Raw genomic sequence first — 18947 nt, 5'->3', positions numbered from 1 at the left:
ACTTCTGGTCGAAAACAAAAACTTTTCCTCTTTCCTGGAAACGTGCATTTGTATCGTGATCTTCCAAAGAAGGGTGATCGTTCAAACCCTTCCAACTACCATCCTTTTGCTCTGACTTATACTATTTCCAAAGTATTTGAACATCTTCTGAATTCGCATTTTCTCAAGCATCTTGACTCTCACAGCCTTCTCTCTGACCACCAGTAAAGCTTTCCCAAGGCAAGATCAACAGGTGATCTATCCATTGGGACCATACTCTGTGCAGAGCATTGGTGCTGCCTAAGCAGTCTCCTTGGCTATAATGGGCACAATCCTGGACGGGTCGCCACTCCGACACAATACACCAGCAAGCTGGCACTCATTTTGCCGACCTCGGAAGGATGACAGGCAGAGTTAACACCACCTGGTATTAATTCAACAGCCGAGTGGGATTTGAACTCAGGATCCTAGGATCCAAAGTCCACCACCCTAACCATTAAGCCAACACCAGGCATTATAGGTGATATCTTTTCCGATATTACGAATGTCTGGTCTTATTGTCTGTGAGACTTTGGGCAATCCTTTGTTTTAGCCCATGATATCTCAAAAGGTTTTGACAGTTTGGCATCAGGGTCTAATCTCCAAGCTCCTCTATTTCGGCTTTCCTCTCACTCCATTCTCTCCGAGCGAGCTTTCTCTCTGGCCGTTCTATCTCCGTCATTGTTGATGGTTCAACATTTCCCTTCTTCCCTACCAACAATGGTGTCCCTCAGGGTTCTGCCCCATCTCCGACACTCTTCCTTCTTTTTATCAATGATCTTATTTCGACTGCAAATAACCAAATGCATTCATAATCTTCTGACGACTCAACATTACATTCCTCGACATTTTTCACATCTGCTCCATCTTCTCTTTCTCGATATACATCTCGTTTCATCACGACTACCTCTATAAATTTGGATTTGGACAGAATTTCTCAGCAGGGCAAATGCAATCAAGTTAAGTTTAATGCCTCTAAAACTCAAATTCTTCCCATTTCTCTGTCCAAAACCCTTCTCAACTTCCCCCATCTCCTTTGAAGGCTCCACTATTTACCTTGGTACTTGGTGTTACTAGAACATGAAATCTATCTTGGAAACTTCACATTGTGCAAATAGCTAAGTCTGCCTCCAATAAACTGGGAGTCCTGTTCAAATGTCAAAGATTCTTCTCGTCTGAGCAGTTGCTCCGATTATATAAAGGATTGATCCGTCCTTGTGTAGAGTACTGCTCTCAGATCTGGGGAGGTTTAAGATCTCCAGACTTGAAAGATTTGAGTTGAAAGCATTCCCACTTATCAACTCTCCCAATCTGACCTCAAAACTCAACTCGCTTGAATTACGCCATAAAGTTGGCTCTCTTTCACTTTTCTATCGACATTACTTTGGTTTCTGCTGCTCCCGAGAACTGGTATAACGACACCATGAGCGAGACCAAAAAATATTCTGCAAGCCACGATGTCACATGATTATTGTGTAGCCATTGGCACCTCAAGGGTGGGCCATTATGATGTTTGTTTCTTTCCCTTCACTGCTAAGCTCTGGACTTCTTTACCATCTCATGTCTTTCCTAACAGTTACAACCTGCCCCTTTTCAAAAGGCAGGTTTTCCAGTTCCTCAAAAACTCTTTGATTAATTTTCCTTATCATCACTTCCCTATTTCTTCAGTTATTTTTTGTTTGTTTCATTTAAGGCCTGGCCTCGATAAGGATGACACAGGATCCGTGACTGGAGCCTTAAACATAATTTAAAAAAGAGAAGTTGATGATGTTTATGTGATCGGAATGACTGAAACTGTTAATACTTTGTTATTAATTGGCAACTGAAATTGCTATACGCACTCCGGTGCCCAACACACAGGCACGAGGTCGCGCTCGTGCTTCAGATTCCACCTACAGCATCGTGGCCGACAGCTGCTCAATCGAGGAACATCTTGAGCACACCAACGAGATGCGCGTACACCTGATGATGAAGGCCATCGAAACCGTACGAGCGTACGACAAGGAGATCTACCTTCAAAAGGTGACGCACAACTACTGGCTTAAAATTTGAGTTTGGGAGTAGTTGCAAAGTTAACGCTACGTTAACTTAACATTGACAATGTGTATAACTTTCACATCCCGTTTTATTTCATATGCCGGCAGGTTTGTTTTAGCCATGGTACTGTGCAAAAGGCCCACTCCGACCAATAGCATAATGGTATATTTAGTGTCCTTGAGCGAAATGACTGCTATATGAATGATGTTGTGTGCCCAGCTATATTTATCTGAAAATTATACAATGAGAAACCCGATAGGTATTCCCTAAAGATGGTCTGTACGTACAATGTAATGAGCATAATCTGGGTGGTACAAATGGCCTTTCTCGAGACTTGGTTCAGCTGTAGAATAAAGATTAGCCAAAAGTCTCACTCGTGTTAGCATCCTTTGATCACCGTGTCCTCGTACATCCCATTAGAGCGGAGCCTTATGAATACGAGTCTGCCATAGTCTCGGTAAGTAGCATTGTCACTGTTGCTGGCAAGCTTTTGGAGGTTAGAGTGGTGACAATTGTGAAAGGAATGGAAGTAAGTAAGGCTGCAGTGTAGATTTTTGGATATAATAGTTAACATGCTTAACTAAACCTTCATGAACATCAAAACCCTGCAGTCGATGCAATGTTGAAATTTTGTGGAAACAAATAGAAGACTTGTGTATCCGCTACATCAGTAACAAGAAAGTTTCTTCTCATGCAGTATACAATTTCTTAAGTCATGCTCTACAAAGATAAATTGTAGTCAACATGCATATACCTACGTTAATACATCCAATCCATTGGGATCATACTCTGTACAGAGCGTTGGTGCTGCCTAAGCAGTCTCCTGGACTACTGGGAACAATCCTGGATGGGTCGCCACTCCAACGCAGGATACTCGAATGGCTCAATCATCCCAGCAAGCTGGTACTCATTTTGCCAACCTCAGAAGGATGACAGGCTGAGTCAACCCCACCTGGTATTAATTCAATAGCCAAGCAGGATTTGAACTCAAGACCCTAGGATCCCAAGCCCACCACCCTAACTATTAAGCCAACACCAAGCATACGTTTAAAATGGAAATGTAACATGTAGGAGAATGAAACAATGACTTTGGCTGTGCTTCATTCAGTATTCACTCATTCTTCATTGTGTACCAAGTAATGTCTGTGGTGTAGCCTGCGGGCATGCAGGGCGGGGCATGATGATGGGAGGAGGGGTCGTCGTGGTCATCGTGTCTGCAAGGAATATAAGGAGTGCGCGCCGCCTGAGGCGTTGTAGGAATGCAGTAGTCGCTCGGCGTGTGAGTGTGCGGAGTACGTAATAAAGGAGAGCCGCGGGCAAAGTATGCCCGCGCTCGCGCTTGTGCAACACAGCCCGGCTCGACTGTTCCCCCGCTCGTGTCTGCCTGCTAAGCATCTTCTATCAGTACACCACAGTTGGCTGACGAGGATCTTCGGATCGGCGTGTGCAGGGCGGCAGCGGATAACCCGTGCGGTTCCAGGCTACGGAGCCAAGGGTCTCGCCAGCACGAGCATGGCAGAAGGTCGGTGCACGGCGCACGAACGCGTGCCCGCCTTCGTCGGAATCGACTTCGGCCACGTCGAGTGGGCAACGGCCGCGCTCAGTGTTCGTTTTATTGAGGCACGTCAGATCGGGGGAATGATTTCTGCAGAGCCACGGCTAAAGAACGAGGACACGCGGTTCGGCTCGAACGCGGCGTGGGACGTCGCGCGAGCTCTGAAGAATGTCCGGGGTCTCGATGGTCGGGGCACAGCAGATGGTCCGGGGGTCAGCGCGATGTGCCAGGCACGCACGGCCACGCGCACGGTCTGCGGCGCGGGTCGTGGGCGAGCGTTGCAATGCAATCACTCGGACGGCGGTCTGAGCACACGAGGTCGTCTACGGTGTGTGGGCCGAGGGTCATCGCCCATCGTTACAGTCATAGATGGCGGTGTGCGAAGCGATCCTTCCGTCCCGGGTCAAGACCTACCACCGGTATGGTGTTCAGTGCATGGCGTGCACGGTAACGCCCCGGGTCGAGTTTTGCAGCCTGAGCACGGAGATTCCAGCGACCCGGAGCGGGAGATGCTGCCCATGTTGAGCCTGGTTTCAGTTGGTCCTACGGTGACAGGACCGATGCCAGTGAATGTCGAAGTGATCGGGGCACTGATCGGGTGTCGAATTGAGTCCACCTGTGCTGCCCGCGCATCGCGCGCGTACACCGGCGAAGCGGTTGCGCCGCTTGCAGCGCCCGACGTCTCGGTGCTTTACCGGGGGCGAAGCGCCCTACTCACGGTGTTTGTGGTGCGAGGGGAGGGGCCCGTCCTTTTGGGTCGGGACTGGCTGGCGCACCTCGGGCTGGATCTCCAGTTCGTACCTCCAGGTGTGCCGGTGCTCTCTTCGATGCTTTCGTCGAGTACCGAGGGCGAGGTTCTGGCGGCGGGAGCCGCGTCGATGCAACGGGAGCGGCCGTTCGTTGCTGCCTGCAACGGCCGTGTGCGGTTCGGGAGCAGCAGGAGCCGTGCCAGCTCTCGCGATGGGCTCTCGCGCGTCGGCTGCGTGCATGATGCGAGGTGCGGTGTTGTTCAAGCAGCTTCAACGGGTTGCGGTGAGCCCGTGGCGTTAAAGGAAGTCGCGAGTCACAACATCGAGGCAACAACCAAGAGGCGGACTCGTGATGTGGGTTGCTGTTCATTGCATATTTGTTTTTCATTGCTCGAGTGATGCGGTTTAACGTTGTTGAAATAAATGCCAGCAGTTCCCGTGTGAGAGTGGGTTTGGTGGAGATCAATTGATGGGATTTGTATTATGATCAATGTGATGTGGGGGCTTTGGGAGAGGTGGGGGCGAATAAAGAGGGTTTATTGGCCTCCAGTTGCCCCAGGCCACGGGTAGTTGTTTTGTCGGGTGCTGGGATTTTATCAAGAGAACGCGCTGTACGGAAAAATGAGTTTGCAATGGTTCAAATGTTATTCCTATTGATTTATAACGAGCTTATGGTTGAAGTGTGGTTTAAATGGAATTGCTACCGTCTAACTGCCGTGTGGGTCTCGGAGATCGACTCGGAGCCAGGACTGGTGCGCTGGTCGGCGTTACCCCCACCTCTGGTTGCGGCAAGGTCAGACGTGCCTGGCGCCGGGGGCGCAGCTCTCGGTGTTCGCTCAAGGCCGTTTAGACGGGCGTTGGCATCTCAACTGATTGTGGTGCGTGGGTTGTTATGGAGCATTGGTTGCGTCCAGCCAGCGGCGCTGTTCAGCGCCCCCATCCAAGGTCCATCGAGTTTGGCGCTGGCGCCACGCTTTCCAGACAGCGGGCTTCCAACCTCGGAATGTTTATCTGCTTCAGGTCTGCCTGGGGGGAGGTGTGCCGCCTTGTGGGCCGGTGGCGTTTGATGGTGCCGGGGGAGGTTTGCTCGCTCGGGAGGTCGCCGCGACCTCGCCGAGGGCCATGTAAGCATGAGCCGCCTGGGGGCGTTTTCGCTGCGTAGTGCTGCTGTGCTTCTCCAGTAGCTCGCTTCCACGCATTATATGATGTGATGTGCTGTTATACTTCGCTGTTTTCATTTTTTGTGCCTTGTCTACTATTATACCGTAGTCCTTCGTGCTGTTTATGCTTATTATGATGGTGATCATTTAATAATCATAGTTTTAGGAGGGAGGAGTGTGGTGTAGCCTGCGGGCATGCAGGGCGGGGCCTGATGATGGGAGGAGGGGTCGTCGTGGTCATCGTGTCTGCAAGGAATATAAGGAGTGCGCGCCGCCTGAGGCGTTGTAGGAATGCAGTAGTCGCTCGGCGTGTGAGTGTGCGGAGTACATAATAAAGGAGAGCCGCGGGCAAAGTACGCCCGCGCTCGCGCAACACAGCCCGGCTCGACTGTTCCCCCGCTCGTGTCTGCCTGCTAAGCATCTTCTATCAGTACACCACAATGTCTTCAATATTGTCTCATCAAAGGCAGGGGTAGTGTGGGGTGCCACCCACTCAATGTCGCTGCATTCAGGTCTGTCATCACGACAAGTAACGGCAACTGAGGAACAGAGCTTCTTCTTCTTCTTCTCTCGGCTTTTCCCATTTTTACATGGGGGTCGCCACAATGATGGTTGTTCAGCCTTCTCAATCTCCTTCTGTCAATCGCCCATTGTTCTTCCAATCCCACAACTTCTAAATCTCTCCACCGCATCGTTCCATCTCGTTTTCAGCCTTCCTCTTCTTCTTCCTGGTAAGCTTGGTGTTGGCTTAGTGGTTAGGGTGGCGGCTTGGGATCCCAGGGTCCTGAGTTCAAGTCCTGTTGGCTGCTGAAGTAATACCAGGGGGTTGACTCAGCCTGTCATCCTTCCGAGGTCGGCGAAATGAGTACCAGTGTACTGGTCCCGGTTAGAATAGGTGTACCATATCCCTGTGTGTCGTAAGAGGCGACCAGGGTTGGCGTCAGGAAGGGCATCCGGCCATAAAACATTGCCTCAAGAAAAAGCCAAACCCCTGCACAGCAGGGAAAAATGGCTGTAAAAACGGTCATTTTTTTTTCTTCTTCTTCCTGGCAATCCCATCTCCATCACTTGCCTCATCTCTCTCTGCCTCTCTCTCTCTGCCTCATCTCTCTCTCTCTCTCTCTCTCTCTCTCTCTCTCTCTCTCTCTCTCTCTCTCTCTCTCTCTCTCTCTCTCTCTCTCTCTCTCTCTCTCTCTGTGCCTCTCTCTCACATCAGATGACCAAAACAATCCAATCTCTTCTCCGCTACTTTCTTCAATGCTTCCACAATCTTAACTAAACCCCGATGTACTGGTTCCTGATCTTGTCCTTTCTTGTCACTCAGAGCCATCCATCTCAGCATCTGCATGTCATTTTCATCCAGTTTATATTACTCTTTCTTTGATGTTGAACTCGGGAACAGAGCAGTTACTCCAAATAATATTATTATTAACTAGACGACCCGTGATCCCGTTGGGTTCCTGTTGTGACAGTGGTTGATAAAAAAAATAAAAAAAATAAAAAGATAGCTCCAGCGAACGATACCCCTGAGGTTGTTTGCATTGATCACATAATCCTGAAGAGTACTTGACTGAATCGGGAATTTATTTTATTCTATTTTTTTCGTTGCCCGATTTGAATGAAGCTTGAAATTGTGCGTCAATGTGAAAAAAAAACGGAGAAAAGAAAGTCAAGAAATTGTTGTGCATAATCTTCGAAACACAATTTTATTTATTAATGAACACGGAAGTATTAGAACAAAATGGCGATGTTTATTTTATGCTTAAAAATAAATCGTTCTTTGTTTATACTAAATGTTTGAGATATTAAAATAAATAATTTCAAGAAAAACAAAAAAGATAGCTCCAGCGAACTCTACCGCTGAGGTTGTTTGCATTGATCAAATACTCCCGAAGAGTACTTGACTGAATCGGAAAATGATTTTTTAATAATTTTTTCGTTGCCCGATTTGAACGAAACTTGATACTGCACACTGCAGGACAATGGCGAGTAAGGTGGGCCTAAATTTTTTGCGCTATCGTGTACCGTTTTGGCTGTATTTCAGGAACATACATACACACATACATACATACATACATACATATATACAAGATGAGAGTTTTAGTAAGATATAGATAACGTGGTTTTTCGGAACACCTTGATTGAGAAAATGGAAGATAAAATAGCATTAGACGTTAATCATGTGTTCAAAGTTGTTGAAATCATAAATTTGATGGTCTGAGTTCCAAATTGGCTTCAGTTTACTGGAGTTTATGACTTACAAAATCTAAAGATTTCGTAAGTATATTGATGACTTCCGTCCTCTGTTTGTGTATTTGTTTGTTTGTGTGTGTGTGTTTGTGTGTTTGTTTGTAGGCACGATAACTCAAGAACGGAAGAAGCTACCAATGTCAAATTACACCACTTGATTCAGGAGGGTGATGGCTAGCGCTGATTAGATTTTGGTCAAAATCGGTCAAAGGTCAAGGTCACAGTGAGGTCAAACATAATTCCGTAAATTCATGTGGAGAAATGGAGTATTTTTGCTTCGCTCGACGTTATGAGTTCGTTTTAACTTCAATTTTAATTTTGTCTTCGGTTTTTGCGATCGCTTAGGACGCTTAACACTCGGTTGTCGAAATTCTGGTAAAAATCGGATGTTTGGGAGACGTTTTAAGATTGTATAAAAAATATTTCACTCGCCGCATCACGGCTTGTCACGTGGTGCAGCGCGCTCGAGCAGACGCGGCGTTGAGTCACGTAAAGGTTTTGCGTGTGCGCGCTGACAGTGTTTTCGATAAAGATGGTGTTTAAAAGTCATTTTTTATCCCAATAAAGGTTATCGTCGCATGCCTGACTCGCTAAGCCATTGGATTATGTAAAGATTGTTCGTGGATGGCCAAATATTACGGTTTTATGACTTTGACAAAATAATATTAAATAATTGCATGGAGAAATGGAGATTTTTGCTTCGGTCGACGTTACGATTTTTGATGGTTTGGTACAGAATCATCGTAGAAACTTCTGGTTTGCGTCGCTACCTTCTCTAGAGACAGCTTTTATTAGACAAGGTCAGAGGTCAAGTTGACGATTTCGTAAGTACCAGTCTGTGACTGCTTGTTTGTTTGTTTGTTTGCAGGATATCTCAAAAAGTTGTGGACGGATTCGGATGAAATTTTTTGGACAGGTTGGGTGTGTGACAAGGAAGAACTCATTAGATTTTGATGAAGATCCAGATCCAGATCTGACTACTCGAATTTTAAAACTGATTCTTCACCTTTGAGAGATAGGGCTAAACCGATATATCGCAGGATATCTCAAAAAGTTGTGGACAGATTCGGAAGAAACTTGGTGGACACGTTGGGTGTGTGACAAGACCGAATCATTTCGATTTTGATGAAGATCCAGATCTGGATCTGGATACGAGTTATTTAATTTTTTAAGTGCTTCTTCACCATTGAGAGAGATCGGGCCAAAAACGATATGGTACTGTATATCATGATATTTCAAAAATGTATTGGGCCCGATATGTTCTCATGGATCAGGCATTACGTGGCGGAGGTGTGTGCTCTACCGAGTGCCCTTCTAGTTTTTGATATGTTACTTGCGGTTTTCTTTAGGTTGTGTGCATTGCAATTGGTGAGCATATTATTTATTTTCTATGCTTTGGCTTACATGCTTTGGTGGTTTATGAAAGGGCAAAAATAAGTTCTGACCAAAGATCAATGATTAACGCAGTTGAAGGAATTGCTTCAGCCAAAGATACAACAGGCCTATAGGCCGAATCACCAGATCGAGGATCATTAGAGTGATGGAGCTTACCTTTCAGGATCCAATGGAAATCGAAAAGGGCTCAAGTCTGGATTATCTCTTTTTGCTTTAAGAACAATTAGGAGCTGAATGCCAGAAGTCGTCCCTCGCTGACTGTTAAATTTTGTGGGATATAATGACTCCATGTTTTTGCTCTGGGTAAAGTCTGCTGTCATTGCATCTCTCGTTTTGGTGAGTTACAGTATATGAACCCTTGCTGAGACTGCAGTCGACTTGGTGCAAGCACAGTATAAGACAGAGGACTATTTTGGAAATCTACAGTGAGACTTATGATCAAACTCTGTCCTGGGGTTTTGACCCATCGACATAAGTATGCACACAACAAAATGGGGGAATTTGTGAACCCTTCATTAAAACTCCTTTTTGCTTCTGTATGCCTCAGACGTCTCCCTTCTCTCCCGCTTCACAAATTCTTATTTCCTCCCAACCTGCTTATATTGTCTAACATCACCCCACTCCCCACCCTCTTTGACGATATGTACCCTCCCCTGCCAGCATATTTATTATGTTCTTCACATCGATCTGTAGCCAAAGCAGTCCTTCACTACAATGTACATATTGGGAGTTACGTGAGATTTTCTTCTCCAAACCTGTTTCGAGGTTGCAGTGATTTTACCATTTTACTTTTCAGCAAATCTTCTTGGGGGATTCAATTACATGACTCTAAAAAAACATCTCTGCAGCTTCCTCCACCCAAGAAGGCAATCGCACACCCATCCCATTAGTTATCACACTTGTGTATACCCCCTCCCGCAACTCCTTCCCTCAGCCTTACAACCATCAATTACAACCGCATCTAGTTACTCAACACAAGCATGTTCAACAAGCAGATGCATTAGATTAAAACCACAAGGGTGAAATGCGAAACCGCTCCCTCTGTCGTCGCACTCAACAAACGGTCACGGATACCCTGGATGCCGACTGCACTGCCAAATGGGGCCCATACCTTGTTTTCCATCCTGAAATGTGAAGCAAAAACTTATCAAATATTTAATAGAGCCAACAAGGAAGTGTCTCACCACTGAGATTATCAAATAACTGGTCAGGGGCGAATTATATGGAATTATCTTATTGTCTGTAAAGGTCACACCAACCAAACAAGGCAGATGTTTTGTATCATTTACCAAAATATATTTATGCAATTTTATTTGCTTGTTAGGAAAAAACTCAGAGTTATTTAATAATAGCCGTGTGTGTGTGTGTGTGTGTGTGTGTGTGTGTGTGTGTGTGTGTGTGACCATAATCTAGCTACTGGCCACTATCCCAGAGGTCATCAAATCAAATCCAGTTTGGATTCTTAGTTCGAATCGAGCTGGAGGCAGCAGTATTATTATGCCTTTGGATTCCAAGCTACAAGAAACTCAACTGCTCTCTAAAATCGTCACAATACTCTCAGATTGTTAATAAAAAAAACCCAGCAGACTCAATAATGGAGTGGCAGTATGCATACTCACCTCTGAGCTGTCTAACCTGGGTTCGAATCTCGACCGAGCTATAAACGGTCACCCTGGAGTTTTGCATTCAGGGCAAGGCATCAATTGGGGTGCTATCCATCAGGACATTAAGACAGAGGATCCATCTGAAAGTGCTGCCTGTTGGTGTACTTTGAGGATTCTATGGTGCCTTTCGGGAACAGTGGGTGAGTGATTTCCAGCATCCTGAACAAATTACAAATTCCTACCACTTTCAGCCAAGTTACCTGCAATGGAATAGATTCCCATCCAGGATTGGCTCCAGCCTTAAAATGTTTCTCAACTTGTTATGAACACCCCAGAGCTCCAACAAGAGTATGGGCTTCTGTTATTGTTAGCTTATCTGGAATTAGAATTCCAGATAAAGTATTCTCATTGTGCACCGTCCGTCCATTTTTCTGTCTCCTATTTTGACTTCTCCGGCCAAACCGCTGGGCCGATCCAGCTGAAATTTGGCAACAAAGTTCCGCTACTGACTGGTGAACAGGGATTGCAAAGTTCTTTCCGGTCACATGACTTTATGTCGGTCAAAATGGCCATCTTAGTAAATTTCTTCAAAAATCTTCTTCTCCAGACCCACCAATCAGAACGCTACCAAATTTCAGTGATAACATTAGGCCAGGGTAGGGATGTTAAATTGCGGAGGTCATGCTGATCACATGACCGGAAGTCTGATCAGTATGAACATTTTTGAGGGTCATCTAGGGATAAATTTGTCCACAGAAAAAAAACTAATGACATCATCAGTCACGTGATTCGGCAGCCACATTAAAAAAAAAAAAAACTTCAAAAATCTTCTCTGAAATTGCTGAACAGATTGAGGCGAAAGTTCACAAGTATGACCGCCTATTCATGAGGAACAAAACTTTCACACATATGACATCAATGGTCACATGGTTTGGCAGCCATATTGGATTTATCCTAAAATCTATTTTTTTAAATCTCCTGCAGAACGGCTGGACAGATCAAGGGGAAACTTCACAAATATTCCCCAAGTATTTGGGATATCAGGGTATTCGCGAATAATTGATGTCACGTGGTCTAGCAGCCATATTGAATTAAGCAAAAATCTTTAATAAACTCTTTCTCTTGAACCGCTTCATCGATCGACGTGAAACTTCACAATTATGATCCAGTCGTGATAGGGAATATATGTTTTAAATTTCAACCTGATCGGACGCATGGTCTGGCAGTCAGAATTATTAAAGTTTTTGATTTGGGTTCTTTTGATGTTTTTATTTTTGAATCAGGTTCACTTGGCTGTGCTTGGATGGGTTTGAGCGTAGAGGAGTAGCAGCTGAAACCAGAATCCTATCCAGGTTCCTCCTGATGACTTCGTCTTTGCTTTTTGCTTGTTCGGATTCCTTCTCTCGCACCTGGTGTTGGCTTTGTGGTTAAGGTGGCTGGCTTTGGACCTTAGGGTGCTGATTTTAAGCCCCTGTCAGTTGTGGAATTAAAACCAGGTGGGGTTGACTCAGCCTGTCATCCTTCTGAAGTCAGTGAAATGAGTACCAGCTTTCTGGGATGATCGAGCCATTCGAGTATCGTACGTCGGAGTGGTGACCCTCCAAAATTGTGCCCAATAGCCCTGGAGACTGCTTCGGCAGCACCAACGCATGGTCCCAATGGATGGATGGAATACACCAGTACACAAACACCACACAAAGTACACAACACAAAACGACACAAACACCACATTAAACAAGCCCTGGTGAGGGTTTGCAATCTCTGATTGCTCCTTTTCTTCTTATTATTGTATATGCTGCTTTTCATGATGCAGATTCGAAAACTCCAGGAGGATTCCATTGCAGAATGGAAGCAAAAGAGAAAAAAGGAAGATGAGCGGACAAATGAGTATCCCGCAACCCAGGTGAAGCTGCTCTGTAGAAATTGCCACATTGCCATGTGTGGGGGCAATGATCTCCGCATAGTGGATGGCATGCATCGGATCTGCGTGAGAAAGGACTTCAGGTAATCCACACACGTGGGAAGTTGTTCTGTGCTTGCATGTTCTACCATCATTTCTTTGGGAATATGCCATTAAAAGAGAAACTTGGGCACAGGATTAAGATGGTTTCGATGCTGTTGTCAGATGCACCAAACTTTATGAATGTATCTGTAAGCAGAGATCACACCGGCCATGCTAAGGCTAAAGTGTGCTTGCCATGCTGACATGCTTCCTTCCCAGAGCCTCAAGGGAAGTGTGTGTGACGTTGGTTGTTATCTCCATATGCATGTTCCAGAAGGTGGTACTGAGCTCTCCCAGGTGTCAAAATACCACCTTCATGTGTGCGTGTATGTATGTATATATATATATATATATATATATATATATATATATATATATATATATATATATATATGAGTGTGTGTGCGTATATGTGTATATGTGTTGGATTGACTGACTTTTTTGACACAGCTAAGGTGAACCCATGGCAGATGTTGTGGTCCCACTGTTTGGAGAGGTTTTGGGCTGAAAGGGTCAGAACAGATGGGAACCCTAATAGGAACAGAGCCAAGCTGATGATCTGGGCGGTCTTAATATATATAAATTACTTACAAGTTAATAAGGTTCTTACTTTAGGTAAACAACTATTTTGAGATTTGTGATCACGATAAAATTAACTCTCGGGTGTTGTAAAATTATTACCATTTACAACATCCTTTATATTGTTACGGTTCGAGGAACCGTATGCATACAAACATACAGGTGCCCCGAAGTTAGTTATGCCATTAAGTATATGTGTAGATAGAACCCCTCCTTTTGTTTAGTGGGAAATCAAAGGGGTGCGTTGCGATGTTTTTTTAGTTAGATTAATAAATCTTTATATCCCCTCCATTATGAACCACAGTGCCTTCCTCTGGCATGGGCTGAACAACCGCTTGTTCGCCTACTCGCCCAATGGTGACTCGCTGTCCAAGGCAAAATCCTCTTGCAGTGGTTCCTTTTTGGCGAGTCTGCACGTGCGGAGTGGGTGGGCTTCGCGGTATGGCTGAAATCCCACCCAGAAAGGGTGGACCAATGGAAGCCCCGTCCAATCAAGTCGGACAGTGACGTCAGCTTCACCAAGGCCCCTCCCCGCTGAGGGAGATCTATAAATTACGAAGTGTGTTGAGACAGTTGGTCGGTTGAGGAGCGTTGGGAGGCTGAGAGAGTCGGAGGGTTCGTTGGTAGAGGCCGAGAGAGTCAGAGGATTCGTTGGTAGAGACTGAGAGAGTCAGAGGGTTCGTTGGTAGAGGCTGAGACCGTCAGTTGAGGAGCGTTGGGAGGATGAGAGTCGGAGGGTTCATTGGTAGAGGCTGAGAGGGTCGGTTGAGGAACGTTGGGAGGCTGAGAGAGTCGGCAGATTCGTTGGTAGAGGCCGAGAGAGTCGGAGGGTTCGTTGGTAGAGGCTGAGAGAGTCGGTTGAGGAGCGTTGGGAGGCTGAGAGAGTCGGAGGATTCGTTGGTAGAGGCTGAGAGAGTCGGAGGGTTCGTTGGTAGAGGCTGAGAGGGTCGGTTGAGGAGCGTTGGGGGCTGAGAGGGTCGGAGGTTTCGTAGTCTGGTGGGCTGAGAGGGAGAGCGAGTGAGCTGGAAAGTGAGTTGTCTGGTGAGCTGGAAAGTGAGTCGTCTTGGGAGTAAGCAGGAAACCCTGATCCCCGCCACGGACTCCACTCTACTCAACTCGGGCTCCTTCGCTGACACGGTCTCCACGCGGGCGGTCGTTGACCGAGCCGCACAACCATTGCCAGGTGCCGCACCACGGAGCATTCCTTTCCCCGGTACTGAGAACTGCGACCTCAACTCCCTCCCTGGCTGAAAAGGTCCTTAGCATACAACTGTGTTTATCATGTCCGAGTGTGTGTGTGTCTGAGTGTGTGGCGCCGTCTTTAAGTCGAAACTATAAGTCATTCGAACCTTGTAAATCTTGGCTGTATTATTCTCACGATAAGTCTGCTCTGTATCTGCTTTATAAGTTGCTGTAAAATTGTCGCACTACATCTTTCTCTCATCTTCCCCTGCATAACATTCCCAATAAACCTGTTCCTGTACCACATACATTTCCTCGCTTTAGTGTTCATAAATTATTGTCGAAATGTTCCCAGTTCATTTCTGTCCTTTCCTCCATTGGTCCACCATGGTTCGGATTTGAGTTTAGCCGGTTCTTTATCCCCGATAATCTGTTCATCCTAGCCGGTACATTCTTGGCGGGTCCGCTCGGCTGCATCCGAACCAGAATGGTAGTTGGTAGGGTGATCCGGTTCGGGCAAGACGTACCGAGGGTGTGGTTCCCCGGTAGACGACACTGCGTGGTTAATTAGGTAAATTGTTTCTAGACAAAAAGACCCTACGCTACGCTGTGGAGGTATTGGCGTCCACCGTCAATTAAGCGACCCACCGCCTCACGGAATTATCCGTGAGCGACGGCCTGCAATTCCGGGAGTCTGGTAGAAGGCGACATAACTTCCCCCACCAAGCGGTCGTTCTCGCCACCGGACTCCGGCCCGCAACAATGTTAACATAATGCTTAAGAATGGCTGTTACTGTTTAATATGATTAGATTTGTGAGGAATAGTCTTGTGAAAAACACGTGTGTGTGTGTGTGTGTGTGTGTGTGTGTGTGTGTGTGTGTGTGTGTGTGTGTGTGTGTGTGTGTTTTCTCTCTCCTGCCGACAGTGACATTTACATTGAGAGCAATGCCTTGGATGAGCCAATGAAATTTGCACAATTGGAAATTGGGGGCAGCATCTCGTGCAAAAAGTGCAAAGAGGTAAGAAATTTATTTAAACTTGAAAATGTTTCCTGACAATTTTTTGAAAAGTAGCAGCGCTTTTTTCAGACCTAAACTTTAGGCTAATTTGGTGTCGTTTTTACGTCTTGTTCTACATGCGGAAACAGCACAAGGCTGCGGGGTAGCATCATTGGCTGAGGTCGCTACTGTGCCGCTGATGCAATGCCCTCTGCTGGTTAGAGCAGGAATTTGGAATTTGGCCATGGTACCGGCAATAACTTGCCGACTCTTCGCAAAGGACACCATGGGATCTTTAACGTAGCACCAACAAATGCTGACAGACGAGACACCCGTTTAACGTCCATCTAAGGGACAGCACACACATTTATGAATCACCCTCCCTGTGAAACACCGGTATGACAGTTTACAGCTGGGTCAGGATTCAAACCCAGGCGAGAGAGCACAGTGGTGAGTGTGCGTACCTCTCAACCATCCTGTTAGCATGTCGTTTTCACTACACAAGACTGACTGAGTTGACTGTGCATGCCGATTAATTTTACCCTGAGAGCCGGTGATCAATCGTCTTCATCCGGATCAGTCAGTTAACCCAGGCAACCTAATGCAGTGCAAACGATCCCTTTGTTTCGTGTTGGGAAATGACCGGGAAGATGCGTGCAATGAATGTTTAAATTAAACAAAAAAATTCCATTGCCATTATTGCTGTTTTAAATGACAGAAAAGACAAACATGAAATGATTACTGTGTCATTTTCGTATTACTTTGCAAATGATGTCGCATTGTCTTGACCGTACTCTTCTTGCTTCGATAGCCTTGGGGTATGCAGATGATCTTCAAGTGCATCAAGCTTCCATGCATCTCTATCAAATCTGTCATACTGCAGATGAATGACTCCCGTGAAACCCGGAGAAGTTTGAAAAGTTGGTCAAAAGTTCCATTCGCCGTGAAGCCGTTCAATTACGTACAGCACTGTAAGGAAATGGAACCTTTCACTTGATTCTGGTTTCACAGCAAAATCAATTGGAAATTTGAAGAGGGGGGGGGGGGAGTGTGGTAGTCTTCCCTCTTACTTTTTATGCAAATTTCATGCCATGTTTGTTTGTGATGTTTTGTCAAAGTATTTATTCTTGGAACTGATCATTGGTCTTGCACTCAAAAAAAAAGTTTGTAATCCATAGGTGCTCTTTCAGTGCCTTTCAAGCTTTTTGCACTAATGTTATGACATAAACGGGTGCTGCCCATGAAACATAGGGAGTATTTGGTGAAAATCTAAAATATTCTCAAGGTATATCGATGCAAGGTATTGAAGTATTTTCTACATTCTCTCCTTAATAGTCTTCATCTATCGTCTATTATCCCTCTCCCTCTCTCTCCCATTTTGTTGACCATTGGATGCAACTAAGGTTGAGGACCCTCCATTTGGATAGCTTCTGGGATTGAAGGGTCAAAATCTCAATGATTCACTGATGATCCAAGATGGTCATTCGATGAAATTTTTTTTTAAAAAAAGCAACGGCAATTGCAGTCATTGACAAAAGTAGTGGTTGAGGGTCATTGTTTAACACACAAAGGACGGGACGATTGTGTGGAACGGTCTAATACTCCAGCTGCAGCATTCTCCAAATCGAGCTCGGGATTTGCAATCAGCACGTGACCAAAATAGTTTAACTTTTCAAAAGGACATCGTAGATCATGCAGTCAACGCAATGCATGATAATAAAAACCTATTAATTTCCAGTTTTTCTTTTCAAACGACGTAATAACTGCAATATTATTATTAATGAGAGACAAACCCCGGGAGTTTCTCTTGCATTTTTCTGGATCACGAAGCCTCGTAACCACTATTATCTCGCTTGTTTGGCAGTAAAATTAAAACACTTTGTTGGATTGCTCTTCTGCAGACCGTCCCGCAGAGCGGAATCATAATTTAGCATTTTGAAAACAGTGGCCGAGTACCACGTGACAACTTTGGATATATTGCACAATGAGTTTGACGATTTTGAGAACACGTACGAAGTTTGTACTTTACAGGCACTTTTACATGTTTCAACATATTATGCACGTGTCATATATTAATCATATAAATATAAAATTTGAGAAGTGTCTGTTTATTTATTTGTGTTTGTTTGACTTGTATGCATTCCTAAACCGTTGGACGGAATGAGTTGAAAACTGCTGCTTGTACTCAGGGTGTATTCGAGCAGGTTTTAGGGGGTAAAATAATTTCATAGCCCCTCGTTTTCAGGGTGGGTGAGGGATGCAAATTCTCGAAGTAAATGTGTATCTGCCATGTAAATGAATCGCATCAACAACAATCATGTGTTCATTTTTTATGACGGAGAATATGTAATGTCATCCTATTTGTGTGCTTGTTTTACTTTTCGCACTTTTGACCCATTGGACCAAATGAGTTGAAAACTGATGGCTGTACACTGGATCTTGGTTTTAGGTGGTTAAATCATTCATAGCCCCGGGGCATGCTGGCCCAAGGAAGGACTTCCCTTTTGCATTCGTATAATTTTATTCCTGGCATGATTTATAGATACATAAATTATTCATTTTTTTAAAATATAAGAAACAATTCTGATATCAGGGTTCAAATAAATAAATGAATGAAGGTACCTATGTTGTAAAATTAAAATATGTACAATGATAAACCTAAACTTTGATTTAATCATGTTTGCCAATGCCATTGTTGGTTTTTGTTTGTAATCTGGTGGTTGCCTTGGAATGCACAATTTGCTCAGCAATTATAAAGATATTCCAATCTCTCACCAATAAAGTCACAATGCCTTACGAGTTGTCCCACATCTACTGTCTTTTGGGAGTAAGTTCATATAATCGTCTCCGTATTTCCACCGTTTGACTGTAATGATACTTTAGCGTTGCCACGGCGGTGCCCATTGTGACGTTTCAGTGGGTGTTCCAATTAGACTGTGCTGATGAATGTACTGAATGGGTAATCAAACTATTTTGTTGTTCAACAGACTTCGAGAGTAACAATGCCGGCATGTGATTAAGTGAAAGTTCTGGGACAGTGCACAATGCGAAAAGCAAAGGACAACAAACATGCACGAATTTTTTTTGTAAAGAAAACCACTCTGATGACACACTGGACAATACATCTACTCATTGAGAGGAAGTAGATGGAGGTCGACCACAACCAACTAACTTTACTGAAAGAAAGGATGAGTGACTGTTATGGTTAATATGGTGAGGTGAGGGAGTTGTCGGGAGCTTTGAGAGTAAAATTCAAGGACTGCACATCTTACGTCGAAGAATGTTTACAGATGTAGAGAAACAGGTAAGTGCAATGCAAGCAGATATAATTCATAGTTCAATTAGCACAGGAGCAATTCCAGAATAGTGGAAGTTAGTGAATGTTATAACAATGTTTAAGGGAGGGTCTGGTGAAGC

General features: G+C 45.0%; 1 protein-coding gene across 4 annotated transcripts in view; it reads left to right on the top strand.

The window, feature by feature from the left end:
• LOC147027966 (ATP-dependent RNA helicase DHX58-like) overlaps window positions 1–18326 on the top strand; it is a 52509-nt gene extending 34183 nt beyond the window's left edge. For 2 of the 4 annotated variants that reach the window (XM_085877853.1, XM_085877855.1), the window contains exons 11-14: window positions 1879–2040; window positions 12582–12772; window positions 15458–15551; window positions 16342–18326. In XM_085877853.1, coding sequence (XP_085733979.1) covers window positions 1879–2040; window positions 12582–12772; window positions 15458–15551; window positions 16342–16527 — 633 coding nt within the window. In that variant the 3' untranslated portion in view covers window positions 16528–18326. Of the gene's footprint in view, window positions 1–1878; window positions 2041–2852; window positions 3782–12581; window positions 12773–15457; window positions 15552–16341 lie in introns of those variants that run through there. The other 2 variants (XM_085877856.1, XM_085877857.1) reach the window with 2 other exon arrangements.
• Window positions 18327–18947: the final 621 nt, after the last annotated feature.

Source organism: Eptatretus burgeri, chromosome 4 (assembly GCF_056783735.1).
Source record: "Eptatretus burgeri isolate ZD-2024b chromosome 4, Ebu_testis_v1, whole genome shotgun sequence".
In the NCBI taxonomy this organism is placed as follows: Eukaryota; Metazoa; Chordata; class Myxini; order Myxiniformes; family Myxinidae; genus Eptatretus; species Eptatretus burgeri.
Note: the sequence above shows the minus strand (reverse complement) of the source record. Positions and strands in the feature narration are given on the sequence as shown.